Here is a 15,859-nt window from a genome sequence, read left to right as displayed (position 1 = left end):
TCCCTCAAGGTGACCTGTGTCACATGGGATTAACCACACACTTCCTCATAAAAACGCCACAGAGAGGGAGTTACAAAGGATCACCTCTAAACCTTTACTAATGAACCACCCACTATCCTTGGACTGGAAAATCACCATTTTTTCAAGGACAATGAAAATTACAAGAATTATTGCACCATCAAAAGCTACGCCAAAGAGGTTAATTTAGCTGAACTTTCCGACTGTGACTGAACTGACATTTTAGCTCCATTCTGTGTAATGGAGTTTTAGATATGGCCCATGATTGTAAGCCAATTAGTGACCCTTCCAATGTGGATTTAAAGCATGTATTATAGAATATAAGTCAAGTCATTTATCATGGCCTCTTCATGTCAATTAAGGTTTGCAGTTATATCTGATCGTAGTTGCAAAACAATTACAATCCTCCCTTCCTGTCATTGGATAGAGCACTCAGCAGCAGATGCAGTTGACATTTGGTCGGTGGTTTGATTAAGAATAAATCTGCATCCAGTATGTCTGTATGTGCACGTGTTTGGGTTTTTTTGCTAGCGTATTCATCCGTTTCACAGCCTTGACATGTTTATTTTCTCCTCCCCTGTGTAGGAGAAGCTGGAGCAGAGCCCCAAGCGGGACATCGAGGGCATGGGGGTGGCAGAAATTAAATATGGGGACTCACTCTGTTTCGTCATGCACGTGGCCACGGGACTCTGGCTCTCCTACCAGGCACCTGATGTCAAATCTGCCCGTCTGGGTCCCCTCAAGAGACGAGTGAGTGAAGACAAACACAAGTGTGCACCATTTCATCTTCAACTTAGAATGCAAGGCATATACAAAAACAAACAAAATTAATGAATGTATGAGATTCCTCGGAGAAGGATAATTATTTTCAGGGTAATGAAATGATTGAGTTAAGATGATTGTTCATTAGTTTGTGTCTCTACCTCAACCTAATTTAAACCTTGTCTCTTGGCTACTGTGACAGAAGTGATAGGGGTGTGTGTGTGATAATGTGCGTGACAATGTGTCCTCCATGTAAACACAGCCAGGTAGCCTGTAGAGTCAGCACCTGTGTTCTAGACATTGTGGCTCAGTGCTGCCTGAGGACGGCTGGAGACATTCTCTCCATTAAACAGCTTCCTATTCCTTTTTTGGTCCTTCTTCTATATTGTCTCATGGCTGTGTCTCACGCTCTTGTCTCTTCTCCTCACACATTTCAAGGCATGCCTACATTCTGAAGGACACATGGATGACGGGTTGACCCTGCAGCGTTGTCAACACGAGGAGTCCCGAGCGGCACGCATCATCCGCAACACCACGATACTCTTTAAACGATTCATCAGGTACGCCAAACACTGCGAAAACTTTGTTTTTCCTCACTGGCGCACACAGTGACGTGATCGCACAAATTGCCCAATTACACCACATTACAGCCCGCATTTGTCATCAGCCACTTTATTAGGGTAATAGACAAAATGTTCTGTAATTGATACAAGTTACGTAAGCATCACACCGAGGATGGCTGAGCATAATGTCTACAGATGATAAAGCAAAGAGTCCCCAACTGCAACACATCACTAAATTACATATATAGCCTACAAAACAGACATCTCAAATCTCCTGAGATCCTCACGCAGTCCACTTAGTCGTGATGTAACGTCCCTCCAGATCGCGAAAGTACCCGGTGGAGAGTTGCGCTGTGAGTTTTGACTGAGTGGGGTGCCAAAGCCCCAGACAGCTCACTCAGTGGTCCAGTCATGCGTTTCCAAATGGCAAACAGTGCAGTAGCGTCACGGCTACGCACAGCCGGCTACGAGAAAAGAAGCCCTGGAGCACGTAAGTGGATGCTTCCACTACCCTTATTTGTTATCAAATGGCCCACTGTCCCCTGGGTTGGTCTGAGGGCACTCATGGCGGAAACATGTGAGAGTCTGTCAGCTTCCCCTGCGGCTGTGACACATACATCTCCCCACACCCCTCCCACGCGTTCGACAGGAGCTATTTTTAGTAAGCCAACGGAAATCAGCATTTCAGCATGGATGAACCTGTGGGCTAAACATTGTGTTAGTCATTGCAGCCTCTCAAGTCTTTTCAGCCTCCAAGTCAGAGTGTCTGTATCAAAGGTTCACTGTGTTGTGTCACAGTGGTAATTTGTGATGAATGGTAGTATTTTAAAAACTATACAAGATCAAGGAAATTAGTGGGGGACATCATCTATTGCTCCTTTCTCCCAGTTTGTCTGGGTGCTGATGTTTCTGTGCTCTCTCTGTCTCCCTCTTCCAGAGACCTGGACTGTCTAGGTGTTAAGAATAGGGCACTGGTCTCCCTGCCGATCGAGGAGGTGCTCCAAACCCTCAATGACCTCATCACCTATTTCCAGCTCCCTGACGCTGAGCTGGAGCACGAAGAGAGGCAGATCAAGCTACGGTCACTCAAGAATAGGCAGAATCTATTCAAACAGGAAGTGAGTTTCACTGTCAAGGAAGGCAAACTCACAAACCATGAAATATCAGCTAATAATACCAAGAGCTATTCTATTGTGAAGAAAAATATTAAGAGTAAAGAGTTTGACTTGTGATTGAGGCAGTTCCAGTAAGTGACTGCACATAAGAGTGAGCTGAAAGCAGTGGCAAACTTGCAAAAGACAAAGTTTGTGAAAGGCTAAAGCGATTGATTCTTTGTGGTGTGTTTCAATGCCATCTTGTATTTGGAGGCATTGCATTTGAAAGTGTCAGCAGTTCTGGTGTTATAAGTTTTCCAGAGGCTGGCACGAATGCACTGAAGCTTTTTTGCTAAGCCTCTAGGACCTAAATTGCTTTCATCAATTACGAAATGTCAGCTGCCTTACTGAGGGGGGCTATGATGTCAACCATCTAAACTCCCCTTAGCTCTAACAGGCTACAACAACAAAATGAATGTGCCACCATATCCTCAAGCCAACATTAATAAATACTTTGGAATATAATGGAATATATGTGCAGTTATCATACAATTTAGAACTTGTAATATCTGCTGCTTATAATGCAGATTTCATCAATTCATCTTTCACCTTATTTACCATTCTTTCCATAATAATACACTAAAATAGCACACCTCTGTCGCACCCCTAATATATTACATTTAGATGGTCAATTTATCACTGCAGACAGCTGAGTCATGATTTTTTTCTTGGCATTATAAATCATCAGCAATTTTCATTTAGTCTTTTACGCCCCCCATTTAGCATATCTGATCACCATAGAGATTTCTCTTTAGAATAAATCACCATGACATGACCACCAAATGAGACAGCAGAGAGCCATCATGGTTGTGTTCATGATGGTCAACTAATTAAATACTGCAGACAAGGATTTCGCCAATGTAAGCTCTCATACTAATGAGAGCTTGTTATTAAGACCTCTGTATTATGTGTGTAAAATGTGTGTATTTCATATTTATTTTTGTTTTCATTTGGTTATCGTGATTTTAACGAGTTGGGTCATTTCTCAGGGCATGCTGACTCTGGTGTCTAACTGCATTGACCGTCTGAACGTGTACAACAGTGTGGCCCATTTTGGGGAGTGTGCTGGGTCAGAGGCAGGAGCAGCTTGGAAAGACATTCTCAACCTGCTGTATGAGTTGCTGGGTAAGAGGCTTGGCTACCACACACACATATATAGACAAACCCACGTTAAATCTCAGAGATGAACATCTTTGTTTGAGGATAAAGCACCTCCAGCATTAAGTATAGAGGTTCAGTTGTGATGAGGAGCTGTGTTGACCTTGTATTTAACCAGCCATGTACTGACTCTTCAGGTTGGAGGATTGAATTCTGAGGTTGCCAGAAACTGCAAAGCCCAACATTCACACACACAGACCCATAATACCACATTGTTGGAGAAAAGAATTGGTGGCATGTGTCGCACTGCATACAAAGAGGCTTTCCCGTTTACGTCATGTGCCTCTAGGGCATCACCCCAGCGAGATCAATCACCACACACACACACACTATTTGGGGGGTCTATTATTTGCCAGATGATTTTAACTGCCAAAGCCTGAATGTCAATTCTCATCACTCTTTATGCTGTTGTTCTTATGGTGGTCTTAATGTTCCCACAGCCCAATGTCATCAGCCCTGCCTTTCCAAAAAAATCCCTTTAACCTCATGCACTGCTACCATATGCTCTGTCACATATATATGTTTCTAACTAAAGTGACCTGGCAGGGAAAGATATATATATTTTTGCTCTCCCTCTATGTCTGCCATCCTCTATCTGATGAATACAATATTTGGCTTTTTTTTCACCAACTGAGACATAAAATTGCATTTCTGAGCAGAAAATTGTAAGCAGGCATGATTTTCTTGAATATGTCCCATTCTTAAGGAGAGAATTTAATGTTGAGTTTTATCTTTCATCCTGCCACGTTGAAGCCCCTCTGCCCTCTAAGTGTGTCCTTCACACTCTTATTTACACTGATTTCACCTCCTTGCTCGTATTAGTGTTCCAGCCACGTCTCTTCCTTTCCCCTGTTCCCTCCTCCACACACCTGCTCCGGTGCAGCGATAAGTGGATTTGGGATGCCCCCCTCCTTTCTTCCTTGTCTGTCTGCATTGGGTGACCCTGTCTTTCTTTGCTAGGGCATATGTGGGTGTGTGTCTGTGCTTGCTTGTGTTTATGTCTTTTCTCTCCCTGTGTTGTTCCCTCCCTCTATCTTAGGCGTCTTCCAAATTAATATGTATAAGAGTGTCAAAGCAGCACCTCTCCCTTCTTTGGCTTTGGGCTTGAATTTAAGGTGTCCACCTTTGGGTGACATTGTTTTGCAGTTGTGTAAGGAGTGAGATTTGGCACTGAAGGGATCCATCAGACTACTTTGCAAAAAAAATTCTTCTTTCCTATAAGATTTTGACTCATGCATACTTACCTTGTGCCCTGCAGCGGCCTTAATTAGAGGAAACAGGAACAACTGCACCCAGTTCTCCAACAACTTGGACTGGCTGGTTAGCAAGCTGGAGAGACTGGAGTCTTCTTCAGGTACGCTCATTATTATTCTCACACATCCTGAGCTTCCTGTGAAACAGCATTGTGAGATACCTTGCATTTTCCTCTGTCAGAGACATCACGAAACTATCAAGTCCCTTTGATGGCAATCCAGCAGTCCTCAACAGGAATATGAGTCTTAAAGGATGTAAAAAGATGACATTGCTTACCTAAAAAATAATTCAGATACTTTTATATTTTAAGTATAAAGCATGCACCAGAAGTTACAGTATCTAAGTGTTCCTGTTTGAACAAAGTGGACTACATGTTTCTTTGAGGAGTGTCCTCTGGTGTGTCTTTCTCCTCTAACTAATTGATGAATTTGCGGCTATGCAGGCATCCTGGAAGTTCTACACTGCATTCTAATTGAGAGCCCCGAGGCCCTCAACATCATCCAGAGAGGACACATCAAGTCCATCATATCACTACTCTACAAGCACGGACGAAATCACAAGGTGAGCAGCACTACCGATCAGACCTTTGGGCTACAAGGAGAATGTTGTACAATGAACCCAAATTGTGAATAATCATTAACATGTTTGTTGTCTTGCTGAGAAACCACATTCAGTACTTTCACCTTCAGGCTGCACACACATTGCTTGTATCTCTTTTTAGCAGCGAAGAGAATGTGGTGGACATTTCAAATGAGTACAAGACAATGAGAAGATAGATCATGTCTGTATGGTAGATATGTAGCACAAGTGGGTGGTATCAATCTTCTCAATAAACTCGGCAAGACAGTGAATAAGAACATTTTGTTGAATTATTTCCTTAAGATGCACACTGATACATCACCAATCACTTCTATGTTGTTTTTTGTCAAGCAAGAAAGCACATAACCACTGAAACTGCACACTGCTGGTTTACCTTGCATCCAGTCATCTTCAGTTCTTTCCTCATTAAGCTCACCAAAATGGTTCACCGGATGCAAATCCATTTCCGTAACAGTTCCCTTTGGGGCTCTTTGTCACCTCTTCTTCCCTTCTCTTTAGCTACTAATTCATTGTACACCTTCTTCCAGCATACAAAGTTTCATCGCTGACAGAGGGTTCCTGGGGGTTTGGGTGCAGTGTGTCCCCATCGTGAATCAATCTCTTTAAAAGGGAATTGAGATCAAGAGAAGGCAGCCAGCTGGCCTGGGTCATAAATCAGCCTGAATGTATCATTTAGCTATGGAAACAGGAGAAAAGGGCCAATGATAAAGAGTAGGGGGCTCTGGCCTGTCACCCATGGCTGAGCTCTCCAGCCCATTTAATTCTATGGCTTTGTTAAGCTAACATCAAAGGAATATTATTGGACATGTTTTTGCCCCCGATAAACATCTCTGAGTAATTATGCAGTGATTGCTTGAAAATAAGCTTTACCTAAAGCAGTAAATTGGTCAGTGTTTAGGGACAAAAATGATTAGTCATTTCTAGAAAGGTATGGATTCATAACCAGAGATTAATATCATTTGTCAGGGAGCTGTTATACTCTTCCTCTCAATATTGTTGCTTATGTTCCTCCACCCTGCCTCCACTTCTCTCTTTAGATTCTGGATGTGCTCTGCTCGCTATGTGTGTGTAACGGCGTAGCTGTGCGAACCAATCAAAACCTTATCTGTGATCATTTGCTGCCCAAGAGAGATCTGCTGCTGCAAACCCAGCTGGTCAATGATGTCCAAAGGTTAGAAAACCATTCATGCACCATTTCCTTTCAACATCATGCTTCTCTGATACAATTTAAGATTTTAGTTATTTCTTTTCATTTCAAAATTACATTGCCAAATTAAATGATTGAAATAAGGAAGTAAGTAAATCTTACACAAGGAAAAAGCAAGTAATTAAAGTTCCAGTCTCTGATTGATCTACATGACTGTTGCACCAAATTCTTGTAAATTTATTTCGGACTTTTTGTGCTTCCAAGTTTCAACAGCTAGCTATTTTCAAATTATTTAAAAAGGTTGCACCATTAAAGACAAAGGATGTCTTAGTCACTAAAGATTTGTCCATTCAAAGCAATGTGGGAAGTCACTGAAAAATAGACCTGTAACTGCCTGCATAACTGCCAAAAATAACAATTTTAAGAGGTCAAGTGGTATATGCTTGAAGAAAAATGTGTGTTTTAGAGTAGTATGATAATAGATAGTATTTAATTTTATTGACTGCCCAGACTAATGATTTATGATTATGATTTATTATGCCCTTTTGCGCTGTACTCGGTCTTAATAGTTTCAGGATTTGCTTGTTTTAATTCTGTTGCTTTGTATGACCTGCTGGTTTTTATTTTTTATTTTAATTTAGCTTGTGTCTGCAGGGGCCAATAAAATAAACACAAAATGAAAGTTCCTTATAGTAACTTTAACCTAGCTACATAACAGCTGTTCCCAGTTATTGAGTCTAAATATTTAGTAACTACTAACCTCCACGTTAGAACTAGTTTGTGTGGTGCAACCCATTTTAATTGATGTGTAAAAGCTCAAGTTAAAATGAGGCTAAACTGAAATTATGAACAGCTGGTGTAACCAGCTGCAGAGCTGATTCCATTGTGGGTTAGTGTAAATTCAGCATTGCAATATTTGGCCCATGTAATTGAGTATACATGCTACACATCTACTACTAACACTACATGTTGTGTGTGGATTGTGTTCTCTTAACAACATCGTTCACAAATTCAAACATGGATAATGTACAATCAACCACGAAGTGACTATAATAACAAGGCACTGTACACTGACATGACAGTGGGCCTTAGCCCATGTGAAATCTCTTATTATCTTTTAAGGTCCTAAAACTTTAGTCTTTATGCAGTGAAAAGAAACATGCCAGTTAGGGCAATATAATTTTAACTCAGATTTAATCTCACCAATCTGACCATAGTGAAATCATATGCTTTTCTCTGCCTCGTTTCAAGATATCAACACATTTTTAGGAACCAAATGAATTGGAAGCAAATTGAATTATCTTGTCCTAAGGGCAGACTTTTTAATTAGTTTTAAGAAAGAAAAAAAACTCAACATATTACAACTAAATGTAAGAATATCTGAGAATATTCTACTTTCATTGTGGGACACTTAATGATTTCATGTTTTACTTCATTTCCAGTATGAGACCGAACATCTTCCTTGGGGTGAGCGAGGGCTCAGCTCAGTATAAGAAGTGGTACTATGAGCTGATGATTGACCAGGTGGACCACTTTGTGACCAGTGAGCCCTCCCACCTGAGAGTGGGCTGGGCCAACACTAAAGGCTATGCTCCTTACCCTGGGGGCGGAGAGGGTTGGGGGGGCAATGGCGTTGGAGATGATCTCTATTCCTATGGTTTTGATGGACTTCACCTCTGGTCAGGTCAGTGTTTGGAGGTAAAGTGTTTGTGTGTACATGTAACTCAGATCATAATAAGGTGATGTAATAAACATGAGCAGTAACCCTGGGCTACAGCCAGGTTGCGTCTAGACAGCATCTGCACCCTGCAGGGATGATTTCCTTGCCCAGAGTGTGTGTAACTGTGTGTATTTGTGAGTAAAAATGTGTGTCCTGTGTGTATGTCTTTATGTGTGTAAGCGACGTGATCTATGCCAGCATCACCCACTGGGTCATATTTCACATAACTGTGTACATATGTGTGTCCTGAACAGGTCGTATCCCACGGGCGGTTGCGTCAATGAACCAGCACATTCTGACCTCAGAGGATGTGGTGAGCTGTTGTCTGGACCTGGGAGCTCCCAGCATCTCTTTCAGAATCAACGGACAACCCGTTCAGGGCATGTTTGAAAATTTCAACACAGACGGGCTCTTCTTCCCTGTCGTCAGCTTCTCTGCAGGGGTCAAGTGAGTATTTATTTATTTCTTCTGTGTGTTGGGTGAAGCAGACTCTCTAAAATGCTGTGATGATGAATATGCGACACACAAGCACAGACAGATGACACAGACAAGCCAAAATAAATATATATAGATATGTATATATTTATCTATATATATAAAGATATATATATTTATTTGTTCAAACCTACACTCACACAGACACTGCTTGCATGAAATTAATTTAATCCGTCCACTTATTCTGGTCCAAATGCGTCTATCGCCATGACCTTGAGATTGGACACAGGTAAAATAGGTTTGCTTCATTTCCCCCCCTGTTGCCATGGTAACCACAGATAGTGTGATTGACAAGACTTTGAAATGGAATTTCAAGCTCCAGCAGTTTTTCCATGATTCCATGATTGGCTCTCACTTCGTATAGTGAAGCGGCCTTCTGCATTACAGCTTTCACTCTCTGAAGCCCAGAGACACCAGGAGGCTAATTTTATTTGGTCATGTACGCCATCAGAAAATAAATCCAGTCCTAATTGCTAATAAAAATGAATTCTCAAAAGGTATTGCCATACCAGATAGTGTGTACGCAGTGGAAAGGGAATTAAGAGTTGCATGTGATTCAGCAGATTTAGCTTTTTTACATTTTAGACTTTTGTTACTTTATTAGAGAAAGAGATTATGCAATATAGATTAAAAGAACATAGAAGTTGTTAATTATTTTTCACCTTTTTGGTACCAATTTAAAATTTCTTCTTTATAATTTTTGTCACATTTAATAGCCTCACTGTTCTTTTATTAAAAAAAAAAATTTTGGGGTATAAACTTATTTGTTCTTATGGCGAGAGATTCACACCACTCTCTTTTTTTATATGTAGAGCTGTGGCCAGGACACATTAGCTTAGTTTAGCAGAGAGACAAAACTAGTCAGGAAAAAAGGTAACCTAGATGAAAAATCAATGTAATGTTGAATTACTGCTATAAAAGATGTCTTCTTATGCTCTGACAATTGGTATCTTTTAGTGTTCTTCAGATAGTTCATTCCTCATTTCACAATGAAAAAAAAATTACTGTAAAATTGATGCTTAAAGAAAAAAACTAAGCCAAATCTGACTACCAAGTTACAAAATAGTCTGTTTGTAATTCAGCCATGTCTTACTGCACAATTTATGATGTAGTTAATGCTCAGCATTTAATGTGACAAGTGGCACATTCTGACCTCTTTTTGGTTCTGACATCTTAGAGCTTGCTAGGTGAACATGACCCAGTGAACAGGGTGAACATCTCTGTGGAGATAACCGTTCCAGAAAATGACAGACACACATCTTCGCTACTCAATAATTGAGGGCTGCATCCAGAATGGGCTCAGTTGCGTCACAACTACTACTTGAGTAACTATTTTAGGCAGCCTCAGGAGAGCCTCTTCACAATGATGGCCTGAGATGTTTTTTTCACTCTCAGAGCTAAACTTGTCGCTGTTAGAGCACAGGCTGGAAATGATTGAAGTGGATTAAGAGGAGGAAAAGCAGCACTTTTGGCTGTGTGTTTGGTTTTTCTTTCACTGGCTGCTTTTGTCAGTTTTAGCTCTTTGATCATCACTTTTGTTCATTTATACTGCATTCATATAATGAGATTTTCCCCATTTACTGTTAATCGAATAAGCCAACAGATAACCAACATTTTATCTCCTTAGGGTACGTTTCCTGTTGGGTGGTCGACATGGCGACTTTAAATTTCTGCCTCCGTCAAGTTATGCTCCATGTTACGAGGCTCTGCTGCCGAAAGAGAAGATGAAGGTGGAGCCGGTGAAAGAGTACAAGAGAGATGTGGACGGAGTCCGAGATTTGCTGGGCACCACTCAGTTCATGTCGCAGGCCTCCTTCATTCCCACACCTGTGGAAACCAGCCAGGTAAACTCACAGAAATAGCGTTACAAGACATTAATTTGTCTCAGAGCCTATGCAGAAATGTTTCATTAAAAACACACTGTGCCTGTTTTCTTAGATTGTTATGCCACCTCATTTGGAAAAGGTTCGGGACAAGCTGGCTGAAAACATCCATGAGCTGTGGGGCATGAATAAGATTGAGCTGGGCTGGTCGTACGGCAAGGTCAGAAAATGAAGATTGTTCCTTTATGTATATAATACACTTACAACAAGATCATCACTCTGGATCAAAAGATTAAAAAGCATAATCCATACATTTTGCCATGTTTCTGGAGAAATAAAAATCACAAGTACACATTTCCTAAACATATTTGAGTTTAAAAGAAAAACAGCTTTAAATGCATTAGTCGTAATAGTATTAGAGTTGAACCATCACAAAAGCCTGTACATCATCTTGCTTTCTCTTTTATAATTTGCGGTTCACACCAAAAAAGAGGGTAAGTGGAAAGAACGCTCTCATTGTCCATGATCGATGCTTTTCATACCATTCATTTAGGAGCTCCATTCCAGTTTGTTTGTAGGTAGAAGATTCATTGTGTCTGTGTTTTAGTATACAGTAAGTCATAAATTACAAAGTATTGTTTCACCTAAGGGCAGAACAGGGTTTTTCATCGCTGCAATAAACCAAGAAGAAACCCTGTAGTTGAATTTTTCTGCTTTTAGTTAAGTAGTTTTGAAAGAAAATACCCAAGTGTCATGCCATCATGAAAATGTAAACCTCTGAAACCTGCTATCAGGTCTTTCTTGCTTTCTTGCAGGGAGTTAGAAATGAAGATTGATGTCACTCTCATGTCTGTGTGTTCATTATGAAGCAGCAGCCCGGGAAAAATTAGCTTAGCATGAAGACAGGAAGCAGGGGGAAACAGCTAGCGTGACTCTGTACAAAGTTAAACACTGCATTCAGCGGAGACTCTGGGAAGATTCCTCTTTCCATTTGTGAACGAATTAAACCAAACAGATAAAACTGGTTAATTAGTGAGCTCTAGAGGTGTTGGTAGGAGTTATTTAAAAGTTTTGAGAGAGCAAGGCTAGCTGTTTTTCTCCATATTTTTGATAAACTAAGCTAATCTTCTCCTGGCTGAGTTATTGATCCTCTCATCTAATTCTCAGCAAAAAAGGCAATAAATATATTTTTCAAATTGCCCAATTAGTCCTTTAAAGGTTTGTACACATCACGAGCATCAATAAACAAAGAAGTAATTTTTTCATTATTTAGTGGAAAAACACTAAAAATGATTAATTTTCATAATTCCATTTTAAGTAGTGATTATAACTACAATTTATAAAAGATTCATAATCGGTCTTTTTTTCTGCAAAAGACTCACTGCTGACTCTTGGTTTATTGTACATTAGCCAATGAATAACAAAAGTGACCTGTTTTGCCCTTAAAGGAACAGATGACAACAAAACAACAGTATGGAACGCAGCTCTTATGTCTATAATACAAACATACATGTATGAGCATCCTCCCTCTATTACTAATACGTACCTTTATGCGGGAAACACCTTGACAGAATCTTTAATATAGGATGAAGATAGGTAGGACACCTGTTTGTTAAAACAGAAATATTTATCTTTTAATCATTAAGAAGTCTTGCTTCTTTGTCTCAGGGAGACAGAGGCACGATCAGTGTGTCTGTGGTGGTAAAACTTGTTGAGAAATACCAGATCAGTGCACATATTTAATTGTAGATGTGGTTCCACTGCAGCTCCTTCTGTGGTCTGTAGTTGTCATTTGGTGAGTTTAATTACATCAACATTCACAGTACATGTGGTAAAGCAGAGGGGATAAGCAACGCATCTGTTATTTAGCTCTGGTTGCATTCAGGTGTTGTTTGTTCCACAAATATAATTTTATACGGGGAAGAACCGCCAGAGACGAGATTTTCTGTTGAGTTCTTGTACTATTCACAAAAGAGCTGGCTGGTGTTCACTGGACCCGCACACATACAGCTGCATATCTGTACACAGCCCTGCATGTTTTCTTGGTTAATATCCACCATTGCCATGCCGCCTCCTCTGAGCAGCATTGCCAAAGGGATTATTTGGTACAAAGTGCAGCCTCATGAGAGGCATTACACCTCTCACTTGGTATTCCAGTCATACACCTTTCTATCTCCCCCAAGAAAACATGCTCTCTTATTCTTCCTTCATATCATGTTCACTAGAGTAGACTGTCTTATCACTGCAACCAGTAGCACCCTGTATTTAGACCACATTCCCATTCTCTTCTTAGTTCACAATGACATTAAGTGACAAGGCTGTGTATTTCATATGCATATGTTTAGTAAACCTTCCCACATGATGTACATACATATAGAGTTACTGTGGAGCAACACTGCAGGCGACAGAGGAATGTTGAAATGTTATTTCTGTGACTTTTCTTTTTCTCGTAGATAAGGGATGATAATAAGCGGCAGCATCCATGCCTGGTGGATTTCTCCAAGCTGCCAGAAACTGAAAAGAACTACAATCTGCAGATGTCAACAGAAACTCTAAAGTATGTTGAGAATTACAGTTTGGTTTTCTCCACGGTCATACTATTGTTTTTGAAGAGAAGAAGAAGTGCGTACTGGTGGGAAAGAGACAATAAACAAAAAAGTTAACATACATACATTTTTTAAAAAGCAGTTTCAAAACATTTAAACATCAATGGAGTTTGGTGTGATAGCAGCGCTAACCTGTTTTGTGTATATTGAGAGAATTCCGTAAAGATAAAAATAAATGCGTTTATATTTGTGGTCAGAAATATCCATTTCTACTGTTGCACAACTAAACAAGTCTTGCTGATTGTCAGTCAGTACTCCCTTTTCCACTTGTCAATGCTCTGCACAACCCAACTTCTGCCTCTAACAGTCCCAGTGAGACCTATTACAAGTGCTTTACATAAATGGTATTTAAATGATAAAGGAGAACACTATGGTTTGCTGTGATTAATTTTGATATGTGGCAATGGCAGACACATCTGGGTGACACTGATGGGTGTCTGAGTGACATCAAACTCATTTTTCCTGTCACTTTGTCCTCTCAGAAGATGTGAAGAAAATTTGTCAAGAGCACTTCACGCCCTGTGTATTCCTTGGCTTTTTTCTTCTGACAGATTTGGACATGCCCCCTACCCATCTATTACCCTGCTGGATCTAAACCTATTGTCTCTGTATGTTGTTTTTGCCCCACAGGACCCTGTTGGCATTGGGCTGCCGTGTTGTTCAGGTCAACCCAAATGCAGAGGACTCCCTCAAAAAGATAAAACTCCCAAAGAAGTAAGAGCACAATTTACATTTACTGTACAAAATCAAAGCTGTCAAAGCTGTCTATAAATACAGATTATGATTGCCCCGACTATTATAAAGATACACAAGTTGAGAAAAAGATCATCTTCAACTGAAACAGTCCTTCAGGCTCCTCTACATTAAATACAGAGAATTAAAAAAATCAGCTGCTGTATTAACCCAGTCTACAATCTTCAGATATTCAGACCTTCATGATTCAGAGAAACATACATTTTTTCCATTATTTGTTTTCTGTAGCTACATGATGTCCAATGGTTATAAGCCGACCCCTCTGGACCTCTCTGACATAAAACTGACCCCGGGTCAGGAGCTGCTGGTAGACAAACTTGCAGAGAATGCACACAATGTGTGGGCCAAGGACCGTATCAAACAGGGGTGGACCTACGGCATACAGCAGGTACAGTAAAAACGCACCCAAGATGCTCATTAAGGTCTAAGCTTTAGTTTTAGAAACATTTAAGGAAACAACTCTCTTTGTCTGCAAGTGTTTCTTCTGTTTTCAATTTTGCTACCGTCTTCATTTTGTGCTCAGTTTCTCCTTTGTGGTTCATAAATGTACTTCCCATCCAGTCTATATCTTACCAGTGCACTTGTCAGACAGTTTGTTTAGTCTGACTTTTCTTAGCTATATGTCATTATTCAACACACAGGAAGATATTCTGCAGTAAAGGGCAACAACCTGTAGAACATATTGTACACAAAGACAGTGGATACAGCATGTCCTTTCTTATCTGTAGAGTAAAGTACTAAAACTGTACACACACACAGACTGCTGCAGAGATAGGCAAGTGTTTTAGATGAGCTTTTTAAGTGTATTTTGGTACTGTAGACATCATTTACAGCACATGTTGAGAAAAGATTTAATGCACCCTGCAATATATTACCAAATGTAATCATTCTTCTAACACTGGGTGATCAAAGGTTGATCTATTTTGCTGTATTTTGCCAATAATGTGGAAAAAAGATGCTTTCTGTATGAACGCCTGTCATTTGACAGCAAGTGTCTATAGATTGGACTGAAATCTCCTGTAAGCTCAGAGTAACAAGCAAATATACCATGTAGATGTCACACCTAACTGGTAATTTTCTTTCTTTCTTTCTTTGCTTTTTAATCAGTACAAGCAGTGTGAATATTGCATAGATTACATCTACTAATATGTACCTGTTGGTTTGGACAGTTTCAAAATTTGGCATTTATCCCGAAAACCTTTTGAAGGCAAAGTACACACATTAAGGTTAATAGTCATTGATTCATATAAATTAACAATTAGCTATCAATTTGAACTTTAACTGTAAGTTTAGTGTACCAATTAAACTTTACTGACCCTAAATTACCTTACTGAACACTGCAAGACAATTGGTCCCCCCTCTTTCTCAAGGGTCACTTATAAGTTGACAACATGAGACCAAATAACTGACCAACTCTTTGTAAAAATATCACAGGATTGCCAATGAATCCCATTAATGATATGCAATCATTTCAAACCAAACAAACAACCTTGGATCTGCATAACCAGTACAAGATTTCAAATTAAGCCATACAAATCTGCTTATAATATATAATATATTTCCATGATTGCGCCTCGACCCAGTCCCAGTGGAACCACAGCTATAGGACATGACATGGGAAATATAAAGGATGTGGTGTGCTGCAGTAGCCTGATGGCAATAAATGGCCAATTAACTTCTCAATTACTGGGATTGACATCACAGTCGTAACAAACACAACAGTTGTATGATTGAGCTGGCTCCCTTGAGCCAGCCTACAATTGAGGAGGTGAGTAGGGATTCTTGGGAAATAGGTTTGTTTTGAAA

The 15,859-nt window shown here is 40.1% G+C and overlaps 1 protein-coding gene across 1 annotated transcript in view; it reads left to right on the top strand.

Annotated features, from left to right (window-relative positions):
• LOC134000437 (ryanodine receptor 3) overlaps window positions 1-15,859 on the top strand; it is a 97,826-nt gene that overhangs the window by 32,421 nt on the left and 49,546 nt on the right. The window contains exons 13-27 of the mRNA XM_062439778.1: window positions 604-768; window positions 1,219-1,340; window positions 2,281-2,461; window positions 3,487-3,622; window positions 4,914-5,009; window positions 5,352-5,470; window positions 6,547-6,680; window positions 8,099-8,340; window positions 8,631-8,823; window positions 10,499-10,715; window positions 10,810-10,914; window positions 11,186-11,188; window positions 13,148-13,251; window positions 13,931-14,014; window positions 14,282-14,441. Coding sequence (XP_062295762.1) covers window positions 604-768; window positions 1,219-1,340; window positions 2,281-2,461; window positions 3,487-3,622; window positions 4,914-5,009; window positions 5,352-5,470; window positions 6,547-6,680; window positions 8,099-8,340; window positions 8,631-8,823; window positions 10,499-10,715; window positions 10,810-10,914; window positions 11,186-11,188; window positions 13,148-13,251; window positions 13,931-14,014; window positions 14,282-14,441 — 2,061 coding nt within the window. The remainder of the gene's footprint in view (window positions 1-603; window positions 769-1,218; window positions 1,341-2,280; window positions 2,462-3,486; window positions 3,623-4,913; window positions 5,010-5,351; window positions 5,471-6,546; window positions 6,681-8,098; window positions 8,341-8,630; window positions 8,824-10,498; window positions 10,716-10,809; window positions 10,915-11,185; window positions 11,189-13,147; window positions 13,252-13,930; window positions 14,015-14,281; window positions 14,442-15,859) is intronic.

The sequence above is a fragment of the Scomber scombrus genome, chromosome 19, assembly GCF_963691925.1.
Source record: "Scomber scombrus chromosome 19, fScoSco1.1, whole genome shotgun sequence".
NCBI classification, from domain to species: Eukaryota; Metazoa; Chordata; class Actinopteri; order Scombriformes; family Scombridae; genus Scomber; species Scomber scombrus.
This window is presented reverse-complemented; position numbering and strand designations above follow the sequence as displayed.